The 23,408-nt window shown below is 40.1% G+C and overlaps 2 protein-coding genes across 5 annotated transcripts; one reads left to right on the forward strand and one right to left on the reverse strand.

Moving 5' to 3' along the window:
• Positions 1-1,556: 1,556 nt before the first annotated feature.
• Positions 1,557-5,233, reverse strand: btbd17b (BTB (POZ) domain containing 17b). Its single transcript, XM_041778227.1, has 3 exons — positions 5,105-5,233; positions 3,533-3,818; positions 1,557-3,283 (listed from the first exon to the last, which is right to left on the reverse strand). Exons 1-3 carry the CDS (start codon positions 5,190-5,192, stop codon positions 2,209-2,211), a joined length of 1,449 nt encoding a protein of 482 aa, XP_041634161.1. The 5' UTR covers positions 5,193-5,233; the 3' UTR covers positions 1,557-2,208.
• An 8,429-nt stretch (positions 5,234-13,662) lies between these two features.
• Positions 13,663-22,832, forward strand: LOC121503439 (G-protein coupled receptor family C group 5 member C-like). 4 transcript variants are annotated; one of them, XM_041777858.1, is made up of 4 exons: positions 13,663-13,706; positions 15,987-16,984; positions 21,952-22,055; positions 22,137-22,832. In XM_041777858.1, the coding sequence occupies exons 2-4, from the start codon at positions 16,012-16,014 to the stop codon at positions 22,233-22,235; spliced, it is 1,176 nt and encodes a 391-aa protein (XP_041633792.1). In that variant the 5' UTR covers positions 13,663-13,706; positions 15,987-16,011; the 3' UTR covers positions 22,236-22,832. The 4 variants fall into 4 exon arrangements, with proteins under 4 accessions (XP_041633792.1, XP_041633790.1, XP_041633789.1 ...); XM_041777856.1 differs by lacking the exon at positions 13,663-13,706 and adding an exon at positions 13,779-13,903; XM_041777855.1 differs by lacking the exon at positions 13,663-13,706 and adding an exon at positions 13,945-14,168.
• Positions 22,833-23,408: the final 576 nt, after the last annotated feature.

Raw genomic sequence — 23,408 nt, forward strand, 5'->3', positions numbered from 1 at the left:
CTGTTTTTGTTTTTATGTTTGTTTGTTTTGTTTGTTTGTTTGTTTTTTGTCTGAATGTGATGCAAACAATACTTGTCAGCCACCCTCACAGACCAAATACACAATAAAACTTTAGAAATAAAATTGGATTAAACTTCCATTCACAGTTTGGGTTTACAATATGAACAGTTAAAATAAAAAAAAAAAGAACTGCAAAATCTGATTACACAAAATTTAATAAAGTAATGGTCTGATACAAGAAAAAGCTTGTCCTCTGTGAAAACCTTCCAATGCAACCAGCGCAGCTTATATAGCTCTGTTAGCTGTGTAAGCTGTGTAGATAAGGGAGCTACATGGCTAACAGAGCTAAAGCTAAACTCCCAAAGCAGCTACATAAGCTACGTATTGAGGTTATCTGTGTAGCTAAGTAAGCTTTAGCTAAGTTTGCTAAAGCTCATGTTGCTAAAGCTCACATAGCTATAGATAACGGACCTACGTAGCTAACATAGCTAAGGCTATGCTCACAATGCAGCTATGTAAGTACATTATCTACACAGGTACATTAGCTTTAGCTACATTTGCTAAAGTTGACATTGCTAAAGCTAACTTAGCAACATTAGCTTATGTAGTTACGTAGCTATGTTATCTTTAGCTAAAGCTAATGAAGTTAAAGCCACAGCTTGTGTAACTTCTTCAACTGGTCTATACGTATTTAAATCCCAGATTAGACCTCAGATCTTTTTATCTGTTTAATTGATGAAAGGTTTTTTAATATGTTAAATTTCATTTTATGATTATTTTATGTGTTTAACTGCCAGATTTAGGAATAAAGTTGTTTTTGTCAGTTCATTTGCTTTTTTGTTTAGTCTAAAACTAGAAAAATGTTGCACTGGCAAATTTTGGCACCTCCTTTCTGAAATATACTGTATCTCAAATAAATGGTCTGTGTTAGTGGCCATCAGAAAAGTAGGGTCTGCAGCCAGACACCGATCAAAAAAAAAAAACAACAACAAAATTGAACAAAATTGGCAAAATAACCTGATTTAACCCCATATGGCAACTGTGATCTAAATCGTAATTTTTCAAAAAACCTCATCATCTCGTGTATTTTGAGCAAGCAATACATTGTATAACACAATTACACAATATAAGATATATTAAATTCAAACTGAGCCAAAACGAGTTAAAAGAGGCAAAAATATGTTCAAAGTGGCACTAATGGACTGGGGGAAAGAACGATGAAAATGGTTAAATGTGGCAAAATTGGTTTAAAGTGGCACAAATGGGAAAAAGAGGCAAAATTGCCCAAAATTGATCAATTGTGTCAAATAATAGTGGAAAATGGGTATAAACAGTGGTTAAAAGGGGCAAAAAAGTGTCACAAAAAACTAATTCCAACATCAGAACCCAATAATAGTTTGACACTCTTCTCAGCTCCTTCTCAGGTTTGTCAGGGGCCCAACCAACTCTGTGGGCCACCCCTGCTTATCTCAAGTCTTTTTTATAACCCCAACATAGGCTATGACAGAAAATATTTATGTTATTGTCCTTTATTGTTATTTTTGTTTGTTTCAGGATGAAAATCACAAGGATACTGTCTTTAAAAGCTAGATAAATGCAGAAAAATAAGAAAAATTACTAACTGAAGCATTACCATCTTGATGGTGTTCTAGTAAGGAACATGGATGCGACTGACCTTTAATTTACACATTTTGTGTGTAAATAACAAGTATGTTTGGCTGGAAAGAAGTGCTGTGAACTAAAAATCTATTGAAATCTATGGTTGACTGCTGAATTGTGAAAATTGATAACAGTTACATCTGACTTGAAAAAGAATCCATATCAGCTATGCAAACAACATTAACCATGACATAAATTCCACAAGTTCAAGGATCAAACTATTGGGCTTAAAATACCTGAAAAAATACAGTACAGTGAAGTGTTTTCCTATTTTTTTTTTTAAGTGAGACAGAAATACTGAATAACCCACCATCGATATTGGGGTTATCACTGCTGAGCCGTTGAATTGTGAGTCCTTTATTGTACCTATCACCTCCCTGCTGAGTAGTTTGAACACCGTGATGCACAAACTATTCAACAATAGAGATTTCACAGACCTGATGCATAAACATTTGCAGTGATATGAGTTCACTTTGGAATATGTGTTTGAGTAATTGTGCGTGTTGAATTGAGATTAACCGATGGTAAGGCCATGCCAGAATCCTGCCCTTACTTCCTGGCAACAAGGAGAGTATGGTAAAGCGGTTTTATTATGATGTGCAGGTAGAGGGAGCTGTCAATCAGGTACTCTGACGCGCGGCGCTGCAGGTCAGCATCGAGCAGGAAATCCCCGGCCTCCTCTGTGCTCTGGTGGAAGTTGTAGACGTGGCGAACCACCACTTTGCCTTGCTGTCTTGCCATCACAATCACAGTCTTCTGGAAGCTCACACCGGCAAAGTCTGGACTAGAAGTGGCCGGCGTTACAATGATGCGAGGTCGACCTCCGTCTGTGCGTGTGGGCTGCATGGCGCCCAGCTCGGTGTAAGTTGACCTGGCGCTGAGTGGTAGCCAGCGAGGGGAGAACAGGGCGTTCCAGGTAATTCTCTTGCTCGAGTCATGGCCGCTGGGGCCAAGCTGGGTCTGGAAGCTGAAGCTGCGGTCATCGCGGGTTGGGCTATTGATGATCCAAGGAGAACCCCAGGAGGAAGACAGGTAGTTGCGAGGAGTAAAGATACTGCAGTTGACATCAAAGTACTTGGCCAGCTGGATTGGTGAGGCGGAGTGAAACTGGAAAGCCAGATAGAGGAGATCTCTAATTGACTCGTAGTTCTTCTGCAGGAGGGCTGACTGCTTCTGGAGACGGAAAAGGTGCTGAGGTGGGATCATCCCGTATCGAACAGCCCTCAGGGCGGTTTCCACTGTCTTACTGACAGGTTGGTTCTGGTTAATCCAGGCCTCCAGGGCCTCGTAGAGCTCCAGCTCACTCTGCAGAATGAGGTCAGAGCGCTGGAGCAAGGAGAGGAGCAGGTCTTCACTGATTGAGCTCCATTCTCCGCTCTGCAGCACAGATGACAAGTTCCAGGACAGGTACTGCAGGCAGCTGTCCCGCAGGGCCACGTCCCCAATTTGTAGCGCATAGTTGTACCAGCCGACCACATGGCCAGCTGGGGAATCACTTGACAGATGTTGGGTCATATATTGGGTCAGACCCTGTTGCAAGCCCCAGACATGGTACTTGCTGGCTAGTTTGTGCAGAGAAATGGCCTGATCCAGCCGCACTGAGACATCACCGCAGTACAGATACCTGCAGGAGGAAAAGGTTGCTTCAGTAAAGCATGCTATATTTGAAACATGTGTTCTCTCCTCACATGTGAGTCACTGAATAAACCCACACCGCTTTTCAGCTGTGAGCCTAAAACAGTAGATGTAATTTTAGAATACTTCAAATGCTGGAGCATCTCATTTCTGCAAAGCATGGAGGCAAATTGTTGAGATTTATAGGCAATGCATCAACAGCTATCTCCAGGGTTTCTTAAATTTGATAGATCCTCACCTGATAAACTTGTCAAAGACAGCTGCACAGTCGGCCGGCTCTCTCAGTACAACGTGACTGTTATTGCGGGTGAGGAGCAGTTCCTCAAACACGTCGCTCTGCAGTGTGAGAACCAGGCTGTGGGCCTGGATCACCTTCACCTCATCAGTGTTGATGGTCTTCACCCGCAGGGTGACATCACTGCCGTTTCCAGTGGCCAGCAGCGACTCCATGCGCTGCACCATACTCATGGAGTGATTCAGCAGGGTGGCCCCATTATCCAATCCGGCCTCCTGCTTCAGGGCAGCTGTGGAGAAAATAGAGCATGGAGATGGTCAAGTGAATGCACTTAATGCGTACACAATCATCCTTTTTAGTAGACGATATTTGCCTTGGAGTTGCAGCTTAATTCATTTCTTTGTCTGCTTCCATCACCATCAACCTACAGAATTCATGTGCACTTGTGTTTAAACTTAAACCACACACTAAGAACTGAAAAAGACACTCTGACTTTACCACAACTGATAAACAAAACTGTCAGGGAAAAATCTAACTTGTGCATCCTTCACGCTTTTTGGTTTCAATTACTTGGGAGCAACAAAACAGGTGGCTGACTCAGAAAATCTCTGCTAACATGTTCTCAGAAAGGATCCTGAGTTTGCAGCGCGACTTGCAGATGGCTGCTTCTATGCGCTCTCTGTGCACGAGTACAAGTGGCACACACTGGAGGAGCACACATGAAAGACTCAGCGTGACAAGTTGCTGTTTCCACTCTGCTCTGCCACAGCCGTCAGCAGCCTCGTCGGCCTGTTACAGGGGGTTTAATGAGACACTGGGGGAGAACTCCTGGCTCCCTGGAAAGCCTCACAGTCTTCATATCTTAACCACAATCGAGGAGCCCCCTCTTCAAAGTAACCTTTTCCAATTAGTGAGCCAAGACCCTGAGCCAGCTGAGCATGTGGGGGTGCATTTCGACAGATGATTCTGGCACGGTGTAGCCAACTGGAAAGTCACCAAATTCATTATGACTGGAGTAGTATACCTTACATATTTTATCTTTTTTCAATCATGCAAGAAAAATGAGAGATACAATTCAAAGTACATGAAAAACTTGAGATAAAGAGTAATTTCAAGTCAAACTGAAAGAGCTGAAAGCATTTAAAATATCATTCAATACACAGTCCCTAAATATAGGATCAGATGAATCTGTGCTCACAAGGAATAAAAAGAGCTCATAATCTGACAGCAGAGGAATGTGGCCTTCAATAGCTTTGTTTAAAAATCAGTTATAGTCAGATCTTCTTTCAGGAGTAAGAAAAGCTTTCCCTCTGCGCTTCTACTCTACTCTATCACTGAGCCGGCACAAAGCCAGGCAGCAAATGGACCCGCATGTCTCTCCCTGCACCCAGCAGACAGATAGATGAGGACAGGATGAGTAGAATAGATAAATACCCATCCTTTGCCCTAAGGCTGAGCACGAGCTACACATTCATGCCGTGCCCTACTATCCTCTGCTGTGCACAGGAAGCTGGAGTGAATAGAAAACAGTTTCTTTTACAAACAAATCAAACTGCTGATGAAGAGTTGTCTTACCTCCTCTGACAGTGACAGAGTGGATCAAGAGGAGCAGGGTACCCACACAGACCCAGCCAGGGATCCCTTGTTCCAAGGAGCGTACCATTTCTTATCAGTGATGTCCTGCCTCTCTTCCTTTATCCTTTCCCCCTCTCTTCCTCACTCTGTGCCACTCTTCTCTTGACTCTTCCTCTCACAGCTGTGCGCCTTCTGTCGCGTGCGAGCAGAAAGGTGTGTTGCCCCCCTCTTGTGTGCCGCCCGGCTCCCTGTCCCGCACTCTTTATGTAGGACGCTGGCCTTTCCCTGGCGCATCTCGCAACCCCACGGGCTCCATTGATTGGTGGAATCTGGCAGGGGCGTTGCTATAGCGACAGCTTTGATTTTGAATTTCTCCCTTTTGGATTTTACATGGTATTGATCAGTGGCAGCGGGCCAAGGGAGGACTCAGCTTAATGGTTTTTGTTTCTTTTTTTTTAAGTTTAAAGTCAGGAGAGTTAGGCTCCATTAACAATCAATAGTAACACAATTTCAGTGTTTTGAAGGCACTCCGAGAGCTGTAAATCTCTGCAAGGCTAAATTTTGTTTGTATAATGAGCTAATTAATTACAGCAGGTTGCCACTCAGACTGAGAGTAATTGAGGTTCTAATCTGTGTGACCAACAGCAGTCAATCAAATCTTATTATCCATTTTGTGGCACAGTTTTTCAACTGAGAGCAATTATTGCTTTGATGGCATGTTAATCACACTAATGGGAGGATAATTTCTTTTTAGCCTGATCTTTCCTTCAATTTAAGGGCAGATCTGTTCATCAAAATCTGCTGCCAATCAGGATTTTGTGAAGTTACATCGCTGGTATTGAAATTAATTAAGTTTTATCCAACTGTGAGTGTGTACAGTTAAGTTTTAGGCAAGCTTTACAGATTCATCATGGGGTCCAATGTGCCTAAACCCAGGATTGGGTGGTGGAGGGATGGGGCAGAGTTAACCTCGACACCTTTGATGACAGCCAAGGTCAAGCTCAACGGCATCTCTTTTGTCCAGGGCATATTCATCATTGGTGATACGCCCGGAGACAACCGGCATTTTTGGGGCACTTGGGACATCCAAAGCATGACCAGGGGTTCACAACAACCCTACTACCAGACCGGACAGTACCCTCGGCCAGCCTTTCTCAACAGGGGTGCCGTGGCACCCTGGGGTGCCTTCAAAATGCTTTATATGCAACCAAGAGTTTGTATGAATATATGGAACATTTCCTGTCCCAGCATAGACATTCAAAACTGTTTCATATGACCCTAAAATCACATCAACATAGGGGTCATGGAGAGTTTTTCCAGTTTAGCAGATGCCCATGGAGTAAGTAATGCTGGTTCTCAACTAGTGGGTTGGGACCCAAAAGTGGGCTGCAAAGCTGTTTCCAGTGGGACCTGAATGTGTGCAAGGGGAAACAAATGTGGCAAAAAGTCTAATTTACAAAGTCCTTAGTAGGCATACAATACATTTTGTCAGGTTTTTCTGTGATGATCATCAAATTTATGTATTTTTCTCAAGATTTCAACTTATTCATCTCCTTTTTCCCTGACAATAATGCTAGCTTTTCCATGATAAATACGAAATTCCTTGAGACGTCATCCAATTTCCATACTGTAGAATACAATGAAATGTAATGGTGTGCTTTTTAAACATGTTTGTTATATCCTGTCTCTTCATTCAATCATGTTTTGTTCCATCTAGGGTCCAAACGTCAGCATTTTTAATTAAATAAATTAGAATGGAGGAAAAAAGAATTAAAATTGGGTTGCAATTCTGATAAGGAGGTGGTGGTGGGTCCTGATGCCTGCCGAGAACCACTGTTTTAAAGTGAGTTTGTTGAATGTGTTCATGATGTCTATGCATTTCTCCTGAGTCTGGCTTAATGTTTTACGCCTTATCTCAGCCTCAGTTTGTCCCATACATGCCTAAAAGTTCTGCACAGTACTGCGTATGTGTAGACTTTTATTTGGTATCACCATGCACGATAAAGTCGAAATAAAAGTGTTTATGCACTGGAATTAAAAAATGATGTTAACACCTAAGAATAAGGCTAAACTTTTCACTTGCAGCTTCCAAAATGACAGTGCCAGAGACTAGGGAGGCACTTCAGTCATTAAATGTTGTGAAAATTAACGTTAATTTTGGCAGCTATTTGAAAGTCAGTCTTAGTCTTCAGTTTAAAATGACTAACTTTTGATTACATTTTAGTCATTTTTAAGCTTTAAAGTTTTAGTCTACTTTTAGTTGAGAAAAATTCAAAAACTATTCTAGACCAGTTTGAGTCAATAACAAGCCCTTACACTTTAGTCTTTACTACAGTATGCACAGTGGGGATTCTGAATGTCCAACAGTCTTGTTTTGGTCTCCTTGATAAAAATTAAACTTAAATTTTGTCGGTTTTTATCACTGAAGATCTATTTTTAGCTAGTCAGGTTTTCAACAAAGGTAGCTGACAAACATTTTTAGTCAAATTTTAACCAACAAAATTAACACTGGTGCAGAGCTGCAACCAAAAACATGTCTGAGACACCGTATGACTTCCGATAGGAAGTGTGCATGCTTTTTATGATTTGGCATCAGTGAAGTTGACCAGTGAGAGCAGAGAGCGCTCTGTAGATACAGCCATTAGAACCTGGCTGCAGACAGCAGACATTCATAAACATATGGAAACTTGATTGATTGAGTCAAGATGAACCTTACATCTCTGTGGTGAAACTAAACAATGACACAAATTAACTTAACTAGTTTCAACGTAGGGTTTAGTCTGACAAATCTTAGAGAGCTGGTGCGACAGGCGGCAGGGTACCAGGTGGGGGGGCAAGTGACCCCCACCCCACCACTGAGTCCACCAGTGGGTTAATCAGCAGTTAGTTACTCATATGTTACCCGGTAAGAATGACAATTTTGTATGCCTTATTGTAAAGTATTACCCAAGTTCCAGTTCTGTATGGAGTGACCGGTCTGCCATAATAAGCTCCATGCTGTAGAAATCAATGTAAAACACTGGGATGACTCAAACTGAGCTCAAGGCACAATGGAATCATACATCCTATGATGGCGCATGGTGACTGTGGTGCTGCAAAAATACAATTTTATTCAAAATGGCACTAATGGAATGCTTAAACATAATGATTTATGGCCAGAACAGACCTGGACAGTGCCATTTATACGAGCCTTTTGCATTGATCTGTCAGTCAGAGATGGGTCAGTCAATACTGAGATCCATGGTAGATTTTATTAAAAAGATAAGCAAAGTATGGATTGAATGAAAAAATCATTGCATCCAACAAGGCCATTAGTGTAATCTTGATATTTTTACCAACAGGCTGCAATGTGGTAAAAGTGTTTAAAATAGCTCTGAATCTGCCAGTAAAGAGACACAGACAAGGACGGACATAGTTTTAGAGGGATTTGGGTTGTGGTGAACCCTGAGGCCTGTCAGGCTGCAGTAACAATGCAGGAGAAGAGATGCCCTGTGAGACCCCAACCTGAGCCACTGCTATGAATAACCTGACAGGCTCCCTGAGGAGAGTGCTGCTGCTGAGGTGCCCTAATGAAGGCGGCTGCAACAAACTGGACCAGACAACACGATCAGGGAATTGGATGCTTCGGTATACAGGGGCATTTTTATTTCTGGAGGCACTCTGGAGGTGGAAGCACATGCACACAAATAGGGTTCTTGAATGTTATAAGCATGCAACAAGCTTGTATGGATGCAAATAATGAGAAAGTGTGAATAAATATCTGTCTACCTGGTGATATAAACTCTACATGGGCTTGGATAGTTGTTTTCAGCTTCACAAATCTGTTGTTTAGCTTCATAATAAACAGAACGTATCCACAACCCCTCACATAAAAGGCGGGTGCCCTTCAGGAAGGTGACATTGCTTTCTCCTTTGAGACCTGCCCTATTAAGAATCAGCTATGCAAAGGGATGAATTGATGAGCTGCTGGGTTTGTGAGAGTACCCCTCGGGATTAGATCCATTGAGGGATCGATGCTCTGCAGGGGGCCCCATCACGCAGCATAAACAGCGCGTTTAGTGCAGGCATGATGCCAGAGCAAACTTCGGCAAGGCGTCCTGGATGACCTTACTATTGTGCATGCACTTTTCATCTGGTTATTGGAATTGTGACGCACTAATGGCTTTTTGATATAAGCACGCATGTTGCATGTGGAATGCATCTGATATCTACCTAACAACTGACAGAAATGGGAGATTTAACATGAACTTAACACAAATTAACAATGTCTAATTGTAGTCAGTAGATCCAGCAGCACATATTTGATTTATTTGTGCCACTGCATTTTTTAATTGCAAATTTCACAGGAAAAAAAGCAAGTAGTATTATGATTAGTTACTGTTTAAGCTTTTAGACCAGTCTAGACAAAGAAGCTGGCAGAAAGAAAGAGCTGCAAGGGATTTGTTCATCTCAAAATACCTTAATTTGGCTCTAGAGAGTCAACTCAGCAAGTACTGATACTCTGATGACCACTCAACAGTCAACATTTATCAGACAATAGTCCCTTCATTGAACAAGCAACTTATCCCTAACCTTGCAAAGCAGATGGATACGCCCGTTTCCGTGTTTCTCACTGGCGAATCCATCTTGCAGAGCTCCCATCTGAACCATTTGGGCCCAGTCAGAAAGAGACAGGGCCAATCAGCAACGAGGGGCAGTACTTTCAGGTGCGGCGGAATCGTGACGCAAGCAAGCAGCAACAAGAGGCCGGTGCAGTTATGGCGGAAGAGCTTCGCATGGATGCATCTAAAGCGCCAGTTTTATCAGAACTTGACGATATTCCTTCATTAAAAGAAGAACAAAGAACATCAGAGAGTTGTTTCCTTTTAAAAACAACAAAAGTCATGTACTGACATGTCTACAGTCGCCATGGTTCGCGTTATGCAGTTCTATATGGAGTTTACTCCTTCAGCAGTGGCTGCGTCACGTGTTTTGTTGCTCCTATTGGCCTGTGAAGATGTGACAGAGCGTTCATCTAATCACCCTCAGATTTTTTTTTATTTCAAAGACTTAGCCCTTTCCCAAACGCTGTCTATGGGAGGTTTTCCAGATGGATGTGTGAAACACAACCATCTGATGTGTCAGGTTAACTTATCCCTGTTTAATGTAAAATATCCTGCACTGTCTTATGGCTTAACTGTAGCTCAAATAGTGTAAGAAAGCTCACTGTGGTAAAATGCCTCACCTATGCACATTTGCATGAACTGATCTGTCTACTTTAACTAAAATACTGTAAGAAAGCTCACTGCGGTAAAACACCTTACCTTATATGCACATTTGCACTAATTAATGTAAAGCATTTTAAATGATCTCATCTACCTCATGTAAATCTGCCCACATCCTTGCACATTTTATTAAACATGTCTAGTCAGAATTCTTGGACCGTTTGCACATCCTGCGACCAAAATATCACTGCACACAGACTTTTATATACGATAAAAAATACCTATATAATAAGAGATTGTTCATTTTCAAAACCTCATCTTTTACACTGTTTTCAGTTTTATTTATTTTTATATTCACTGTTTAATTCCTGTCCATTGAGAGCAAAGCTATCCGGAGCCAAATTCCTTGTTGTGTAAGCATGATTGGTCAATAAAGCTGATTCTGATAAACTTTTGTGATTTTTCTGAAAACTAAACTATATCCTAGTTTTTAACACTAATATACAAACACAACATGTAAGTATTAGACTATACCTATCATATTTTCCGGTTATTTTACATAACAGTGTGAAAAAAAAATTGGTTCAAATGAGCTCATTAATGTGGTTAAAGAAGTCTCAGGAGAAGACTTACCCCTGCAATCTGACATACATGCTAAATATAAATTATATGCAGTCTATCCAATTTCAATAGCTTTAGACCTAATAGAAATGCTCTTTCATTAGTCAAAGCTCAACTGTGCTATTTTTACATATACTGTGTCCTGCTTTACTCCCTGGTCCTCTGCCTTTCAAACAACTTTAAAACTGATTATATCATTAGATAACCAGACGATAAAAAAAATCATGGTCAAAAAACATTTGAAATGACATCATTGATGTGCATTAGAGAGACATAATACATTTAGCTTTGAAAGCTTCATTGGCTAATGCAATCTCAAAATAATTTCTAGATGTGTGCATTCTCTTGTTAAGGGGCAGATTTAGTCATTTGGAGGCTGCAGGCAAAGAGCAATATGAGGGCCTTCCTGCTTTAGCAGAGCAACCACAGCAAGATAAAATCATTACTTTGAAGCACCTCTTTTAAGGCAAAAAGCCAGAGAACAACAGGAAAAAGTCAAATCTGAAACCCAACAGTACTTACTCATCATGACCAAGAAGAGCATCATAAATCAACACATCTAAATATTACAGCATGCTTCTAGCCCAGGTGTATATAATATAAACAAATAATATATGCTTTCTATGATATATGCAATATCTTCTCAATAGTACAACCCCAATTCCATTAAAGATAGGGTACTGTGTAAAATGTAAATAAAAACAGAATGCAATGTTTGCAAATCATATAAACTCATATTTTATTTACAATAGAGACATATCAATGTTCAAACTGAGACATTTTACCATTCCATTAAAAAATTTAGCTCATTATGAAAATGATGGCAGCAACATTTCTCAAAAAAGTAGGGGCAAGGCCATCCCTCTTCTTACAACAGTCTGTAAACATCAAGGAAGTGAGGAGACCAGTTGCTGGAGTTTTTGGAGAGGAATGTTGTCCCATTCTTGCCTAATAGGATTCTAGCTGCTCAGCAGTCCTGGGTCTGCTTTCGTGGATTTTTTGTTTTATGATGCTCCAAATGTGTTCTATTGGTGAAGGTCTGGGTTGCAGTCAGGTCAGTTTAGTATCCTGACTCTTCTTCCATGAAGCCATGCTGTTGTGATGGATGTGGTATGTGATCTAGCACAGTCTTGAAAGAGACGCCTTCACTGAAAGAGACGTCTGGATGGAGAATATGTTACTCTAAAAAATCCATATTTTCCAGCATTGATAGCACCTTTCCAAATGTGTAAGCTGCCCACACCATAGGCACTAATGCAACCCCATCCCATCAAAAATGCAGGCATTTGAACTGTCTGATAACAAGCTGGATGGTCCCTCTCCTCTTTAGTGCCCAGGACACAGTGTCTGTGGTTTCCAAAAAGATTTTCACTTTCTGATTAATTTGACCTCAGAACAGTTTTCCATTTTGCCCAAATGAACCTTGGCTCAAAGACAGAGGTGTTTCTGGATCTGGCCTCTTCTTTGCATGATACAGCTTTAACTTGCACTTGTGGATGACACTGTGATGCAGTTCTGTCTGAGGGCTGTCAGGGATTTCTCCAGATTGTCTGAATCATTTGACAATATTATGTAATGTAGATGATGGGAATTGAAATTTTATGTTGACAAACATTTCCTGAAAGTTTTCCACAATTTTTAGACTCATTTTTTCACAGATCAGAGAGGCTCTGCCCATCTTTACATCTGAGAGACTTTGCCTCTCTAAAATGCTTTTTTTTTTCTTCAATATCCAGTCATGTTATTGACCTGATGCCAATTAACTAATAAGTTGCAAAATGCTCCTCCAGTTGTTTTTCTTTTCGTCGACTTACTTTTTAATAATTTTGTTGCTCTGTCCCTACTTTTTTGAGATGTGCTGCTGCCATCAATTATAAAACTCAAAAGCTTTTTTAATGAGATGGTTCAATGTCTCAGCTTGAACATCTTAAATGTTGTTTATGTTCTATTGTGAATAAAAATATGGATTTATGAGATTAACAGACTGTAATATTGTGTTTTTATTTATATTTTTCACAGCATCCCAACTTTTTTGGAATATATAATTCTTTATTTTAGAACTTACACATGGCCTAGAAACATGTCAAAATATTTTTACGTTGTGGTTTTGTTCCCTAAAACAAAATGCTTCACAATATTTTGTTTGTTGCTTTTAGCTAAATGGAGAAGGGCCTCATATTGATTTTTGCCCAGGGCCAACAAATTACTAAATCCGCCCCTGACTGAACGTCCATGATAAATTAACAAATAGATAAAAAAAGATGTGTTGGCTTATATATTGGTAAAAATGTTCTAAAGACAGCTTAAAAGCTCTAAATCAATGGCGCCAGTCGATATAGCTTTTAATCAAATGGTAGTTAAATGGCCTGGTGACAACAGATCAATAAAAGCCTGTTTTGTTGTGTAATCTGATTTGATTATGCAACACATGACTCCATCTCTCCTGTTATAACAATTTCCACCAGGTGGCTCTGCAAACTGGATGCAGAGTTTCCCCCCCTGATGGTCAGTGCCCCTCAAAGAGAAAATAGACCCATGTGCTACTAAGATTACAGCCAGATGTAAATAGCTAAAATTAGATATTTAATGAAAAACTGCATGTATGCCTTTTTCCTTGAATTTTTACACCAAAAAGCAAAGGATCATTCATGACAAATCCCCTGTAAGGTGTTAATGAATGACCATCAGTGTGCTTGGAATCAGTGTCTCAGCATGTGGAACAGGTCAGACCATGTCCCACAGCCTGCAAACACCACTGAACATGGCTCACTTGAGAGGTGAGTGGGTCCTTTGTTTGGGAGTAAGCTGCCTGAAACAAATAAGCAGGCTGGCTGCTAATCTCACAGAATATGCAAAGCTGTGGAGAGGCTGGGTAAAGACACAGAGCGCTTTGAGCCTGGTCCTTAGAGAAAGTTAAACTCACAGGATCACAACGACTGGACATGACAGGAAGGCTATTACCAGGAGACCGCCGGTGAGGGCAATATAACATGGTTCAATAGATGCAGTGAAGGAGTGGGCAGGTGGAGGTCAGTCCATGACTGGACCCGGAAAACACGCTGGATTAAATAAAAGACACGTTACATTGACTAGCTGATCGAAACATTCGCAAGTAGATCGATAATACTCAGAAAGGTAGAGTATTTAGATACGTTTTTTTAAATTATTTTTCTTAACTGGGTTATCCTTACTTGGAATAAATTTGCTCAAGACACCCATAGGAGCGGTCAGCAGTGCAGGTAAGAAGTCCTGATGGAACCTTTCGATATTGGGCTACTTTCATGGTGTTGCCGTTTAGTTCATGAGCTAGCCAACCTTTGCAATGAGGGTATTCCATAATGCCTGTCTAAAACAAGAAAAGGGTAAGTATTCGACAAAATGCCAACTTTTTCACGTAAAAATAACGCATGTTTTGTCGTTTTATTACGGAATTAATCCAAGAATCTTGTAAGTTTTGTCAACCTAACAAGACAAAGCAAAGGCAGAATAATACTGCGGTAAATTGTTTAAATGTAAATTAAACTGTTCGTGGAGCATCGTTAGAGAGCTTGTTAAGGATTTAACGATAGGCTAAATATCAAATTATTAGGTTAAAAACACGTTTTTAATCACTGTTCTTCAGAGTTTCAAGTAAATTCATGAAAAATATCATTCTATTTAAGCTCTCCAAAAATTTTAATGCAAGAATATCATCTTCTACGGTGCCCTGAGAGTCAACTTTAAAACTGTTTTATCATTGCAAAAAAAGTTTTAAGCAGATGACAGAAACATTTCAGCAAAACTCCACATATAATGCAATTACAAAAAAAATAAACATATAGCACTTACTTTGAACAATGTTTTACCTTCTGCTAAAATAGATAAAAATACAATTTGTGAAAAGTATTTTACCCGCTAGAGAAAATAACATCTGGCAAAAAACTTGTCTGTAAAATATTTTAACAACTGCAAAAAATATTTCACCGTTTGTGAAAAATATCTACCAATTACCTAGGCCCTTAAGAAGCCTGGAATTTTTTTTTCTTAGCAATTAATGTAATATTTGAATCAAAAGCAACTACATGAATTGGTCAACAGACTGATTTTTTAATCAAATACAGTAAAATAAATTACTGTAGCCCCTGCTCTTCCCTTTGAAACATTCCAAAGAAAGTAAGGACAGTGGAGGAGAATAAAGCAGGGACAGAGAGCAAGATAAGGCTTATAAATAAATAAACTCATGTGAAGGAAATAACACAAGTAAATTTAATTTAACCATTGTGAAAATATTGCTCATTAATATTCTTAAAACAACGCAACATTTTTGCCTGGCTCTCCGGCTACGGGGGGCCCTGTGTGATTTTTCTTTCTGGGGGCCAAAAATCCCTAGGTACACCCCTGCCTCTATTTATATATACTGTTGCACTCAGTGCACAATTGGTTATTCAATGCAGTAAATGTGCATGATATAACTATCTTTATTTATTGATTTTCTACTTTGATAAAGACATGAAATTTATGTTATTTGCCAAAGAAATTTGCCAAAAGCAAATGATTTCTTTCCTTGTTTTTATGATTATAGTCTTAGCAATACTGTTTCATTTTAAGGCTGAGAAGTTATTGACAGAACAATTCATTATTATTAAATTTTGTTTGACCATTTTGCTTCCTTTTGAAAAATTCAAAATAAATTTCATAATTCTAATTTCAAATTTAAATTCTTATGTGTATTGGTTTTTAACTATACAGTAAGGTTTTGTTACATCCATACCAATTTAAAATTCTCCCACTGATGTTTAAAATGAGGCCTCTCCTCTGCATATTTGTCTTATCATGCTAGACTGAGCTGATTATGTTATGACTTAATATTTAAATGAACCACTAAGATTCTACATAAATTGTAATAAGTTTATTCAGACTACCTTGGGTTTGTCCAGTATGTGAGATTTTTTTCAATGTTACTTAATTTGTTTGCAGATGCAAAGTCACAGTTTGGATCACTTTTAAATAATCAAATGCTTTTGTTTTGTAACAGTTTTTGCATACATGTTTCAATAATCTGGGCTTTTTTTTTAAAGGGTTTAAAAAAGGTGCAGTAGAGCCATGGGATCGACCGGCCCTCCAAAAGGCTGCACTTCCAGTATCAGCTCCATCTACTACAACCTGTGTGACCTCACCACAGTGTGGGGGATCGTAGTGGAGGCTGTGGCAGCTGCTGGTGTCGTCACCTCCTTCGTTCTCTTCATCATCCTCATGGCCAGCTTACCGTTCGTGACAGACAAGAAGAGGAAGGCTATGGTGGCCCTGCAGGCGGGAATCCTAGCCTTTACTCTGGGACTCTTTGGACTCACGTTCGCCTTCATTGTGGGCCGCTACTCCACCAGCTGTGCTGCACGGAGGTTCCTCTTTGGAGTTCTGTTCTCAGGGTGCCTGTCCAGCCTGATGATGCACGGGCTGTGGCTTGCTCTGCTTCAGCGGGGCCGGATGCCCAAATGCTGGATGTTCTGCTTGGGCGCGCTCGCCCTTTGGATGGTGGAGGTGATCATCAATACTGAGTGGCTCATCACCACCGTGGTCAGGAGCCCACCTGGAGGGGACTTTGCCCCTGATCTGTCCTGCAGCTTTACCAACCTGGACTTTGTGATGGCTCTGATCTACGTCATGGTCCTGCTGGTTGCTGTGGTAGTGATGTCTGTGCCCGTGGTGATACACAAGCAAAAGCAGTGGCGGCAAGATGGCGCTTTCATTCTGGTCACGGGGCTCCTCAGCTTGGCCATCTGGGTGACTTGGATTGTCATGTACCTCTATGGGAACCAAGTGGTCGGAAGTCCCAGCTGGGATGATCCCACTCTGGCCATAGCTTTGGTCTCCAATGCCTGGGTGTTCCTCGTCTTCTACAGCATCCCAGAGTTACACTTACTGACCAAGCAGGACCAAGACCAGGAGCCGCTGGATGATGGAGATCATGTTTACCCAGCCAGAAGCTTGGTGTATGACAACATCCTGAAGGAGCCGGAGACACGCCCTCAGAACATGTACATAGAAAACAAAGCCTTCTCTATGGATGAGCCTACAGGTAGTCTACACATTGCTTGTTCAAAATCATTAGGACCATAAGCCATTAGGAAATGTAATTGTGGATTTTTTTTCATACATTTTAAATCTGTTTCATGAAGAAACTGCTCTATTTGTACACTTCTTGAGCAGTCATGATGTCAATGATTTGCAAAGCATTCTTTGAGATTCCCCATTACTCTCAGTTTGAAGTGTGCCCAAACCATAAGGGTAGGGCTAAGCGGTCTAGCAAGGGCTGTTTTAGTACTGAGCAAAGATCTTGCAAGGAGAGGTGCAAAAACTAAGCAGGATTTTAGGGGCAGCATGTCATGAAATTTTCTACAAATATTCAGGAGTGCGCATGTGAAAAAGCATTAACCCTTTCTAGGGCACTCAGCATAATAGAAGTGTTAAAAGGTAATAAAACTGACCAAAAAGCACATCTGTTTAGCAATATATCCATTAATTGCTAAGAGTCCAACTCAAACAAAACCTATCATGACAATTAGCTCTACTGTTCACCTTTATAATGTAATAGTAATAATGATATTACATTTTATTTATAGGTGCCTTTCAAAGCCATCAAGGTGACCTAAAAAAACAAGACATATAAATGAGTTAACAAAAATACATAAGTTAGGGTTGATGTTACAGATGTCTGGTGGGTGGGAGGTCCAGAGACTGGGAGCAGGCGCTAAAGGCTAGATCCCATGGTGGCCAAACAAGCAGGTGGGACAGGGAGATGGATAGAGGAAGAGGACCTGAGAATGTGGGAGGGGGGGCTAATGTGCAGAAGGCCAGGAAATATGGAGGTGCAAGGTTATGTATGGCGTTGAAGGTTGGAGGGGCAGAATCTTTAAGTCAATGCAGTACTGGACTGGGAGCCAGTGGAGCAGCTGAAGAACAGGAGTGGTGTGGATGGGGTTCTGGAAATGACACAGGCAGCAGAATTCTGGACTAATTGAAGTTTTTGACGGGATTTCTGAAGAAGACCAAAGAGAAGGTACTTACAGTAATCATTCCGAGAAGTGACTAGAGAGTGAACTAAATAGCAGCAGAGGTGGGAGTGAGGGATGGATGAAGGTATATAGACCTGGAACCACTACTGATATGAGATCGGAAAAATAGTGTGCTGTCGAGGATGACACCCAGACTCTTGACCTAAGGGGACTGATCCATTGTAAGGGATAAACTGTCAGATTTTGCTAAACTGGATTTAGTGGCAATGAGTAGAACTTCAGTTTTATCACTGTTGAGTTTGAGGAAGTTGTGTCAGAACCAGGATTTGATTTCCTGTAGACATTCACAGAGGGTAGGAGGGCTTAGTCAGGTTTGGTGGATAGGTAGAGCTGGGTGTCATCTGCATAGCGGTGGAATTTTATGTTGAACTTCTGTTAGATATGACCAAGAGGGGGGCACAGGTGGCAGAATGGATAAGGCGCGCGCCTTATGTACGTGGGCGGCCCGGGCTCGAATCCGGCCTGAGGCCCCTCACCGCATGTCTCTCCCCGCTCTCCTCCCTGTTTCCGACTCTATCCACTGCCCTCTCCTCTATCAAATAAAGGCAGAAAATGCCCAGAAATAAACCTTAAAAAAAAAAAAAAAAAAAAAAAAAAGATATGACCAAGAGGAAGCAAATAGAAGGGGGCCTAGGACAGAACCTTGAGGAACATCCATAGAGACTAGGAAAGGGTGGGATCTGAAGGATTTGAGTTGTATGCACTGAGCACGGCCAGAGCGGTATGATTTACACCAGTTCAGGAGTGTGTTTCTGATTCCAATGGAGGCCAGAGTATGTGATGAGAAGGCCACACTCAGATCAAGGAGGATGAGGACGGTTAACAGTCTGGAGTCAGCTATAGTGAGAAGATAGTGTGTTATTTTAACCAGGGCTGTTCCTGTGCAAAATTAACATTTTTGGGGTCTGAACCACAAATAACAAAGAGCTGATGAATGTGTGAGTTTCAACAGCTCACCGTTGTAGGTTAAGATGGTACGGCTGTTTGTGTGGGACTGACAGTTTCTTGCCCCATACGTATATTCATGGAGGATAACAGCAACAAGCACAGCTGATTTATATAAGATAATGGAGCACAAAATAGTAGCTTGTGTAGGAGGTTTCTTTAATCGACAGTTTCACTGAGCCTAAAAAAAAAAAACATTGGGAAATAGCTGTTGGTTTATTAGATGTCAAAAACATCCTTTTTTTTATATAAAATTATAATTTGCCAATTGTTAGACTTCCTAAGCTGAGACTTTCTTAGCAAGCAAACCCATGAAATCCATTAGAATAACAATTTACAGGCAGGTCATACTGTTTCCTGTTGGAAGACTACAATCATATTTGTTTGTATCCACAAACATGGAGAAACCACTGAAGTTATAAAACATAATAGTAGTTTTTGGCAATAAAATTGGAGGATAATGCTGCCTCATGTGATTGGTGCAGGTGCAATAACAAAAAAACAGCAGGAAATCTGTTTTGTGCGTCAGAATGACAGTGAGCAACAGAAGGAAAACAAAATACCACAGAAATTAAATCACAAAAGGATCAGCAAGCAGCCACAATTAATCAGATTTTTAGTTAAAGCTTGATTTTTGTGAATCGGAACAGAAATTGCAGATCAGATGGGGTTAATTTAGTATGTGAAAGCTTTTAAGGGCATTGTGAGTAATTATAGCACAGCATTTTGAGCATGTTTAATTGGCTGCTGACTGTTCTGTAAACATTTTCTGTGGGTGGTTCTGTCATGTCTGTAAAATCTGAGCAGACGACATAATAGCTGCATTGTAATACATACAGTATCTTCTTTTCAGCAGGCAGCTGAAGGCATTCTTTTCCACAGTGTCTGGCAGAACTCATGGGAACATGCTTAAAGGACTAAAATAAATATATTCCATTCACAAAGCAGTAACCCCTTTTAAGGACAAAAGTCTGAACTACTTATTGAGGTCAAAGTTAAGCTCAGACAGTAACTGAAAAGCAACAACTGCCACATTAAGGTTGCAAAAATGTTCAATACATGAATACCAGTTTTTAAATAGGGCTGTCAAAAGCTTTGAATTTTAAGATTTTCAATTTCAGAATTTCTCTAGCTAATCACAATAGATTTCCCTTTCTAGTCACATTTTCAAAGTCCACAATTTTGCCTTTAAACTGTCCTAAGGGTAACTGACTTTCCTATTAGGATACAGACTAGGGCTGGGCAATAAATTTTAAATTAGATTTAATCATAATATGGCCTGCTGCAATTTTCAATATTGCAGAAGGTGCAATATTTCTTCAACTCTAAATATGTGTCAAAATACCAGTTTTTGCAGCAGAGATGTTTTGCATTACATCTCATGCAATCATTCATGTGTCAATTTAAAAAAGAAAATTAAAAAAATATACATTTTGTTCATTTTTGTACATTTTCTTATCAAGCATGAGAATTGTGTAAAAATTATCACCCTCCCTTCGATACAAAAATTCATCTTCAATTTGCAATACAAGTCAAAATCATCACAATTAAATATTTTTTTCAAAATTGTTCAGCCCTCGCTAAGTCTAATATTATGTTGGTTATAATACAGAATAATTTATTGCTTGTGTTTTTCAGAAGATACATGAGATAAGGAACTTAACCAATAATCGCACATAAAATCACAATCGTAGTATTGGGGGAAAAAGTTGGGATTATATTATTTTCCAAAATCATTCAGCCCTAATACAGACCTGCTTTTATTTTGAAAGAGCATAAGGAAGATTAAGATACACTAAAGATTATGATATGAGCTTACACATGGAAAAAGGAGCTTATTATTGATTGAAAAGCAAATGGGGGGAAGTAAAAAGGTAACAGGAAGTGCAAATGATTACAGACTTTCCCACTGAGCTGTCTGTGAGTTTTTTAAGTGAAATGAGACATTAAGGAGCAGTGGTGGACCTCTTTACATCACTGTAGGTGCAGGGAGACATTGGTGTGGCTTTACCAAAGTGCTGAAAGGAACAATAAATCATGCAATTAAATGCAATTAAAAAGATCAATGCTCTAATTAGCACCCTTAATTAATTAGTGATTAATGCTTTAGTGTGAATAGCACTAGTTTGCAAACAAAACCAGCTCTGTTATTTAAATAACCAGTATGGTAAGGGTTAAGATTGCTGTCATATAAAAGCCATCATACTTTTAACAAGCTGAAGTTTAAATTGCACAAAAACAATGCCAATATATTTTTTCAATTTACATGCTGCAAAGGAGATTGCCTGCCTTTTTTTGCACTATTTAGCCTTGGACTAAATGTTTAAAAATCTGCTATTGTGAGAACTCTAATGCACATGGTTGACAGTTCTCTGAAGTTCCTGTGGGGATTCATGTTTGTGTGGGTTTTGGATTACTAGCTCTTGAAAGAGTCCTAGTTGTGCCAAACTTCTTCCATTTGAGGTCACTGTGCTCTTGGGAACCTTCAGTGCTGCAGAATCTTTTCCCCAGATCTGTGTCTTGCAAGGATCCTGTCTCTTAGCTCTGCAGACAGTTCCTTTGGCCTCATGGCTTAGTTTTTGCACTGATATGCATTGTCAGCTGTGAGACCTTCTATAGAGAGGTGGGTTCCTCTCCAAATCATGTCCAATCAATTTACCACAAGTGGACTCCAATCAAGGTGTAGAAACAACTCAGGAACAATCCAGAGAAATGGGAGGCATCTGAGATTCACTTTGTCATGATGGGGTGCTGAGTGTAGATCAAGGAGAATAAAAATGATTTTTTTTTCAACCGTAGCATCAGGCTGCAACATAAGAAAATTGAACAAAGTGAAAGAGATCTGAACTCTTTCTGAATCCAATTTGTGTTTGCTGATCCTGATGCAAAACAGAAACAAATCAGGTAACAAACAAAACAAGAGAAAGAAAAACAAAAAGGCTGCTTTGAGGTTGAACCTTTTGGTGACTCTGTTACATCACTGAAACAGACTGTTCAAAATCTCCTCTGTCTTTTCTTCAACCAGTGTCCATAAGGCCTGAGTCTCCCTACGGCTCTTATAACGGTCAGATGCGAAGCTGCGTGTACCAGCCCACTGAAATAGCACTGATGGCTAAGGGTCTAACAAGGGTAAGAGTCTCCAGAATATTCCACCTTAACCCTTCTCTTCAAACATTTGCATCAGTAACCCCTTTGTGTGCATTTCAACAGATGGACCAAGACGTGATTCTCCCCAGAGCCAGAACCCCGACCCTGAATCCAGGAAGTGTCGGCTCCCTGCCGCGTTCACCCGTGTCTTTACCTTCTTAAGGACTGTCACATGCAGGCAGTATGTTTCAAGAGTTGACCAACACTTAAAGCCATGAGATTAAGCTCCAACAGGGCTTTGCTGCACTCAGAGTTCCTAGTGTGTTTGTTAACGTAGCCCCAGTTGTTGTGCTTTAGCTCCTCTGTTTTCATTTCTATTCTCAGCAAAGTCCTAACAGTTGATGTTCTCTCTAGTCCAAGAGAAACTGCAGCATGTTTGCATCTTTCACATTTCTTGACTTTCTGGTGAGGTAAAAGACTTAAAATTGTTTGCCTTTCACATTTCTGCAAAACTCAAATCACAACTGGAAACAATCTCTAAAATCTAACTGACCTTCTTCATGTTGATGACAGAGAAACTGTAGACTAGATTAGGCACAAATAGCAAAGGTTTATAATTTGACTTTTATGTTAATTTTTACTCACAACATTGAGAGATCCCATGTGTTCTCAATGATGTAATGTGATTGTTTTGAATCTTTTTGCCTTTAAATTACCTTTTCATTAAGATTTCCACTGACAGCCATACAATTTTGTAGTGTTTTGGATTTACAGAAATATCATTTTATGTAAAGTTGTAAAATTTTAACTTATTAAACATGTAAAGCTTCCTAAAATCCTGTGTGATGAATGGATCTTTGTTGCTGTTAAAGCTGATATGAGGTCATGGAAGAGGAAGTGTCACAGGCACTTCATGTCCCACTGTTATTTACATATTTAACAGCTTGATTGAGGCTTACACTGTGGGGGAAGGTGTAATACTCTAGTTGTTGACACTGAAATGGCAATGGGGGATAGATACAAACTTATAAAATGTAGTTGAAAAAATGAAACTGCATTAAAATCCTAACCTTGCAAAACAGGTGAGTTTGCCAGATTCCATGTCTGTCATCAGGCAAATCCATCTTGCAAAGCTCCAATCAGAAACAACTTTGCCAGGTCTGCGAACGCACCGGACCAATCAGCATCATTTGAGGCGAATGAGGTGGAAGCTACGGCTGGGGTTTAGTCGTACAGGGAGCAGGGAACAATGGCCAAATTTCATTACAAAATAAAGAGCACCAGAACAGCACTGAAAGATTTTATGACAGAAAAGACGTTTTCATTCTTCTCTCAGCCTGCTTCGGCATGAGTTTGTAATAGTTTTAGTTGTACTGTAAACCAGTAGCAATTAGC

Source organism: Cheilinus undulatus, linkage group 21 (genome assembly GCF_018320785.1).
Source record: "Cheilinus undulatus linkage group 21, ASM1832078v1, whole genome shotgun sequence".
Lineage (NCBI taxonomy): Eukaryota > Metazoa > Chordata > Actinopteri > Labriformes > Labridae > Cheilinus > Cheilinus undulatus.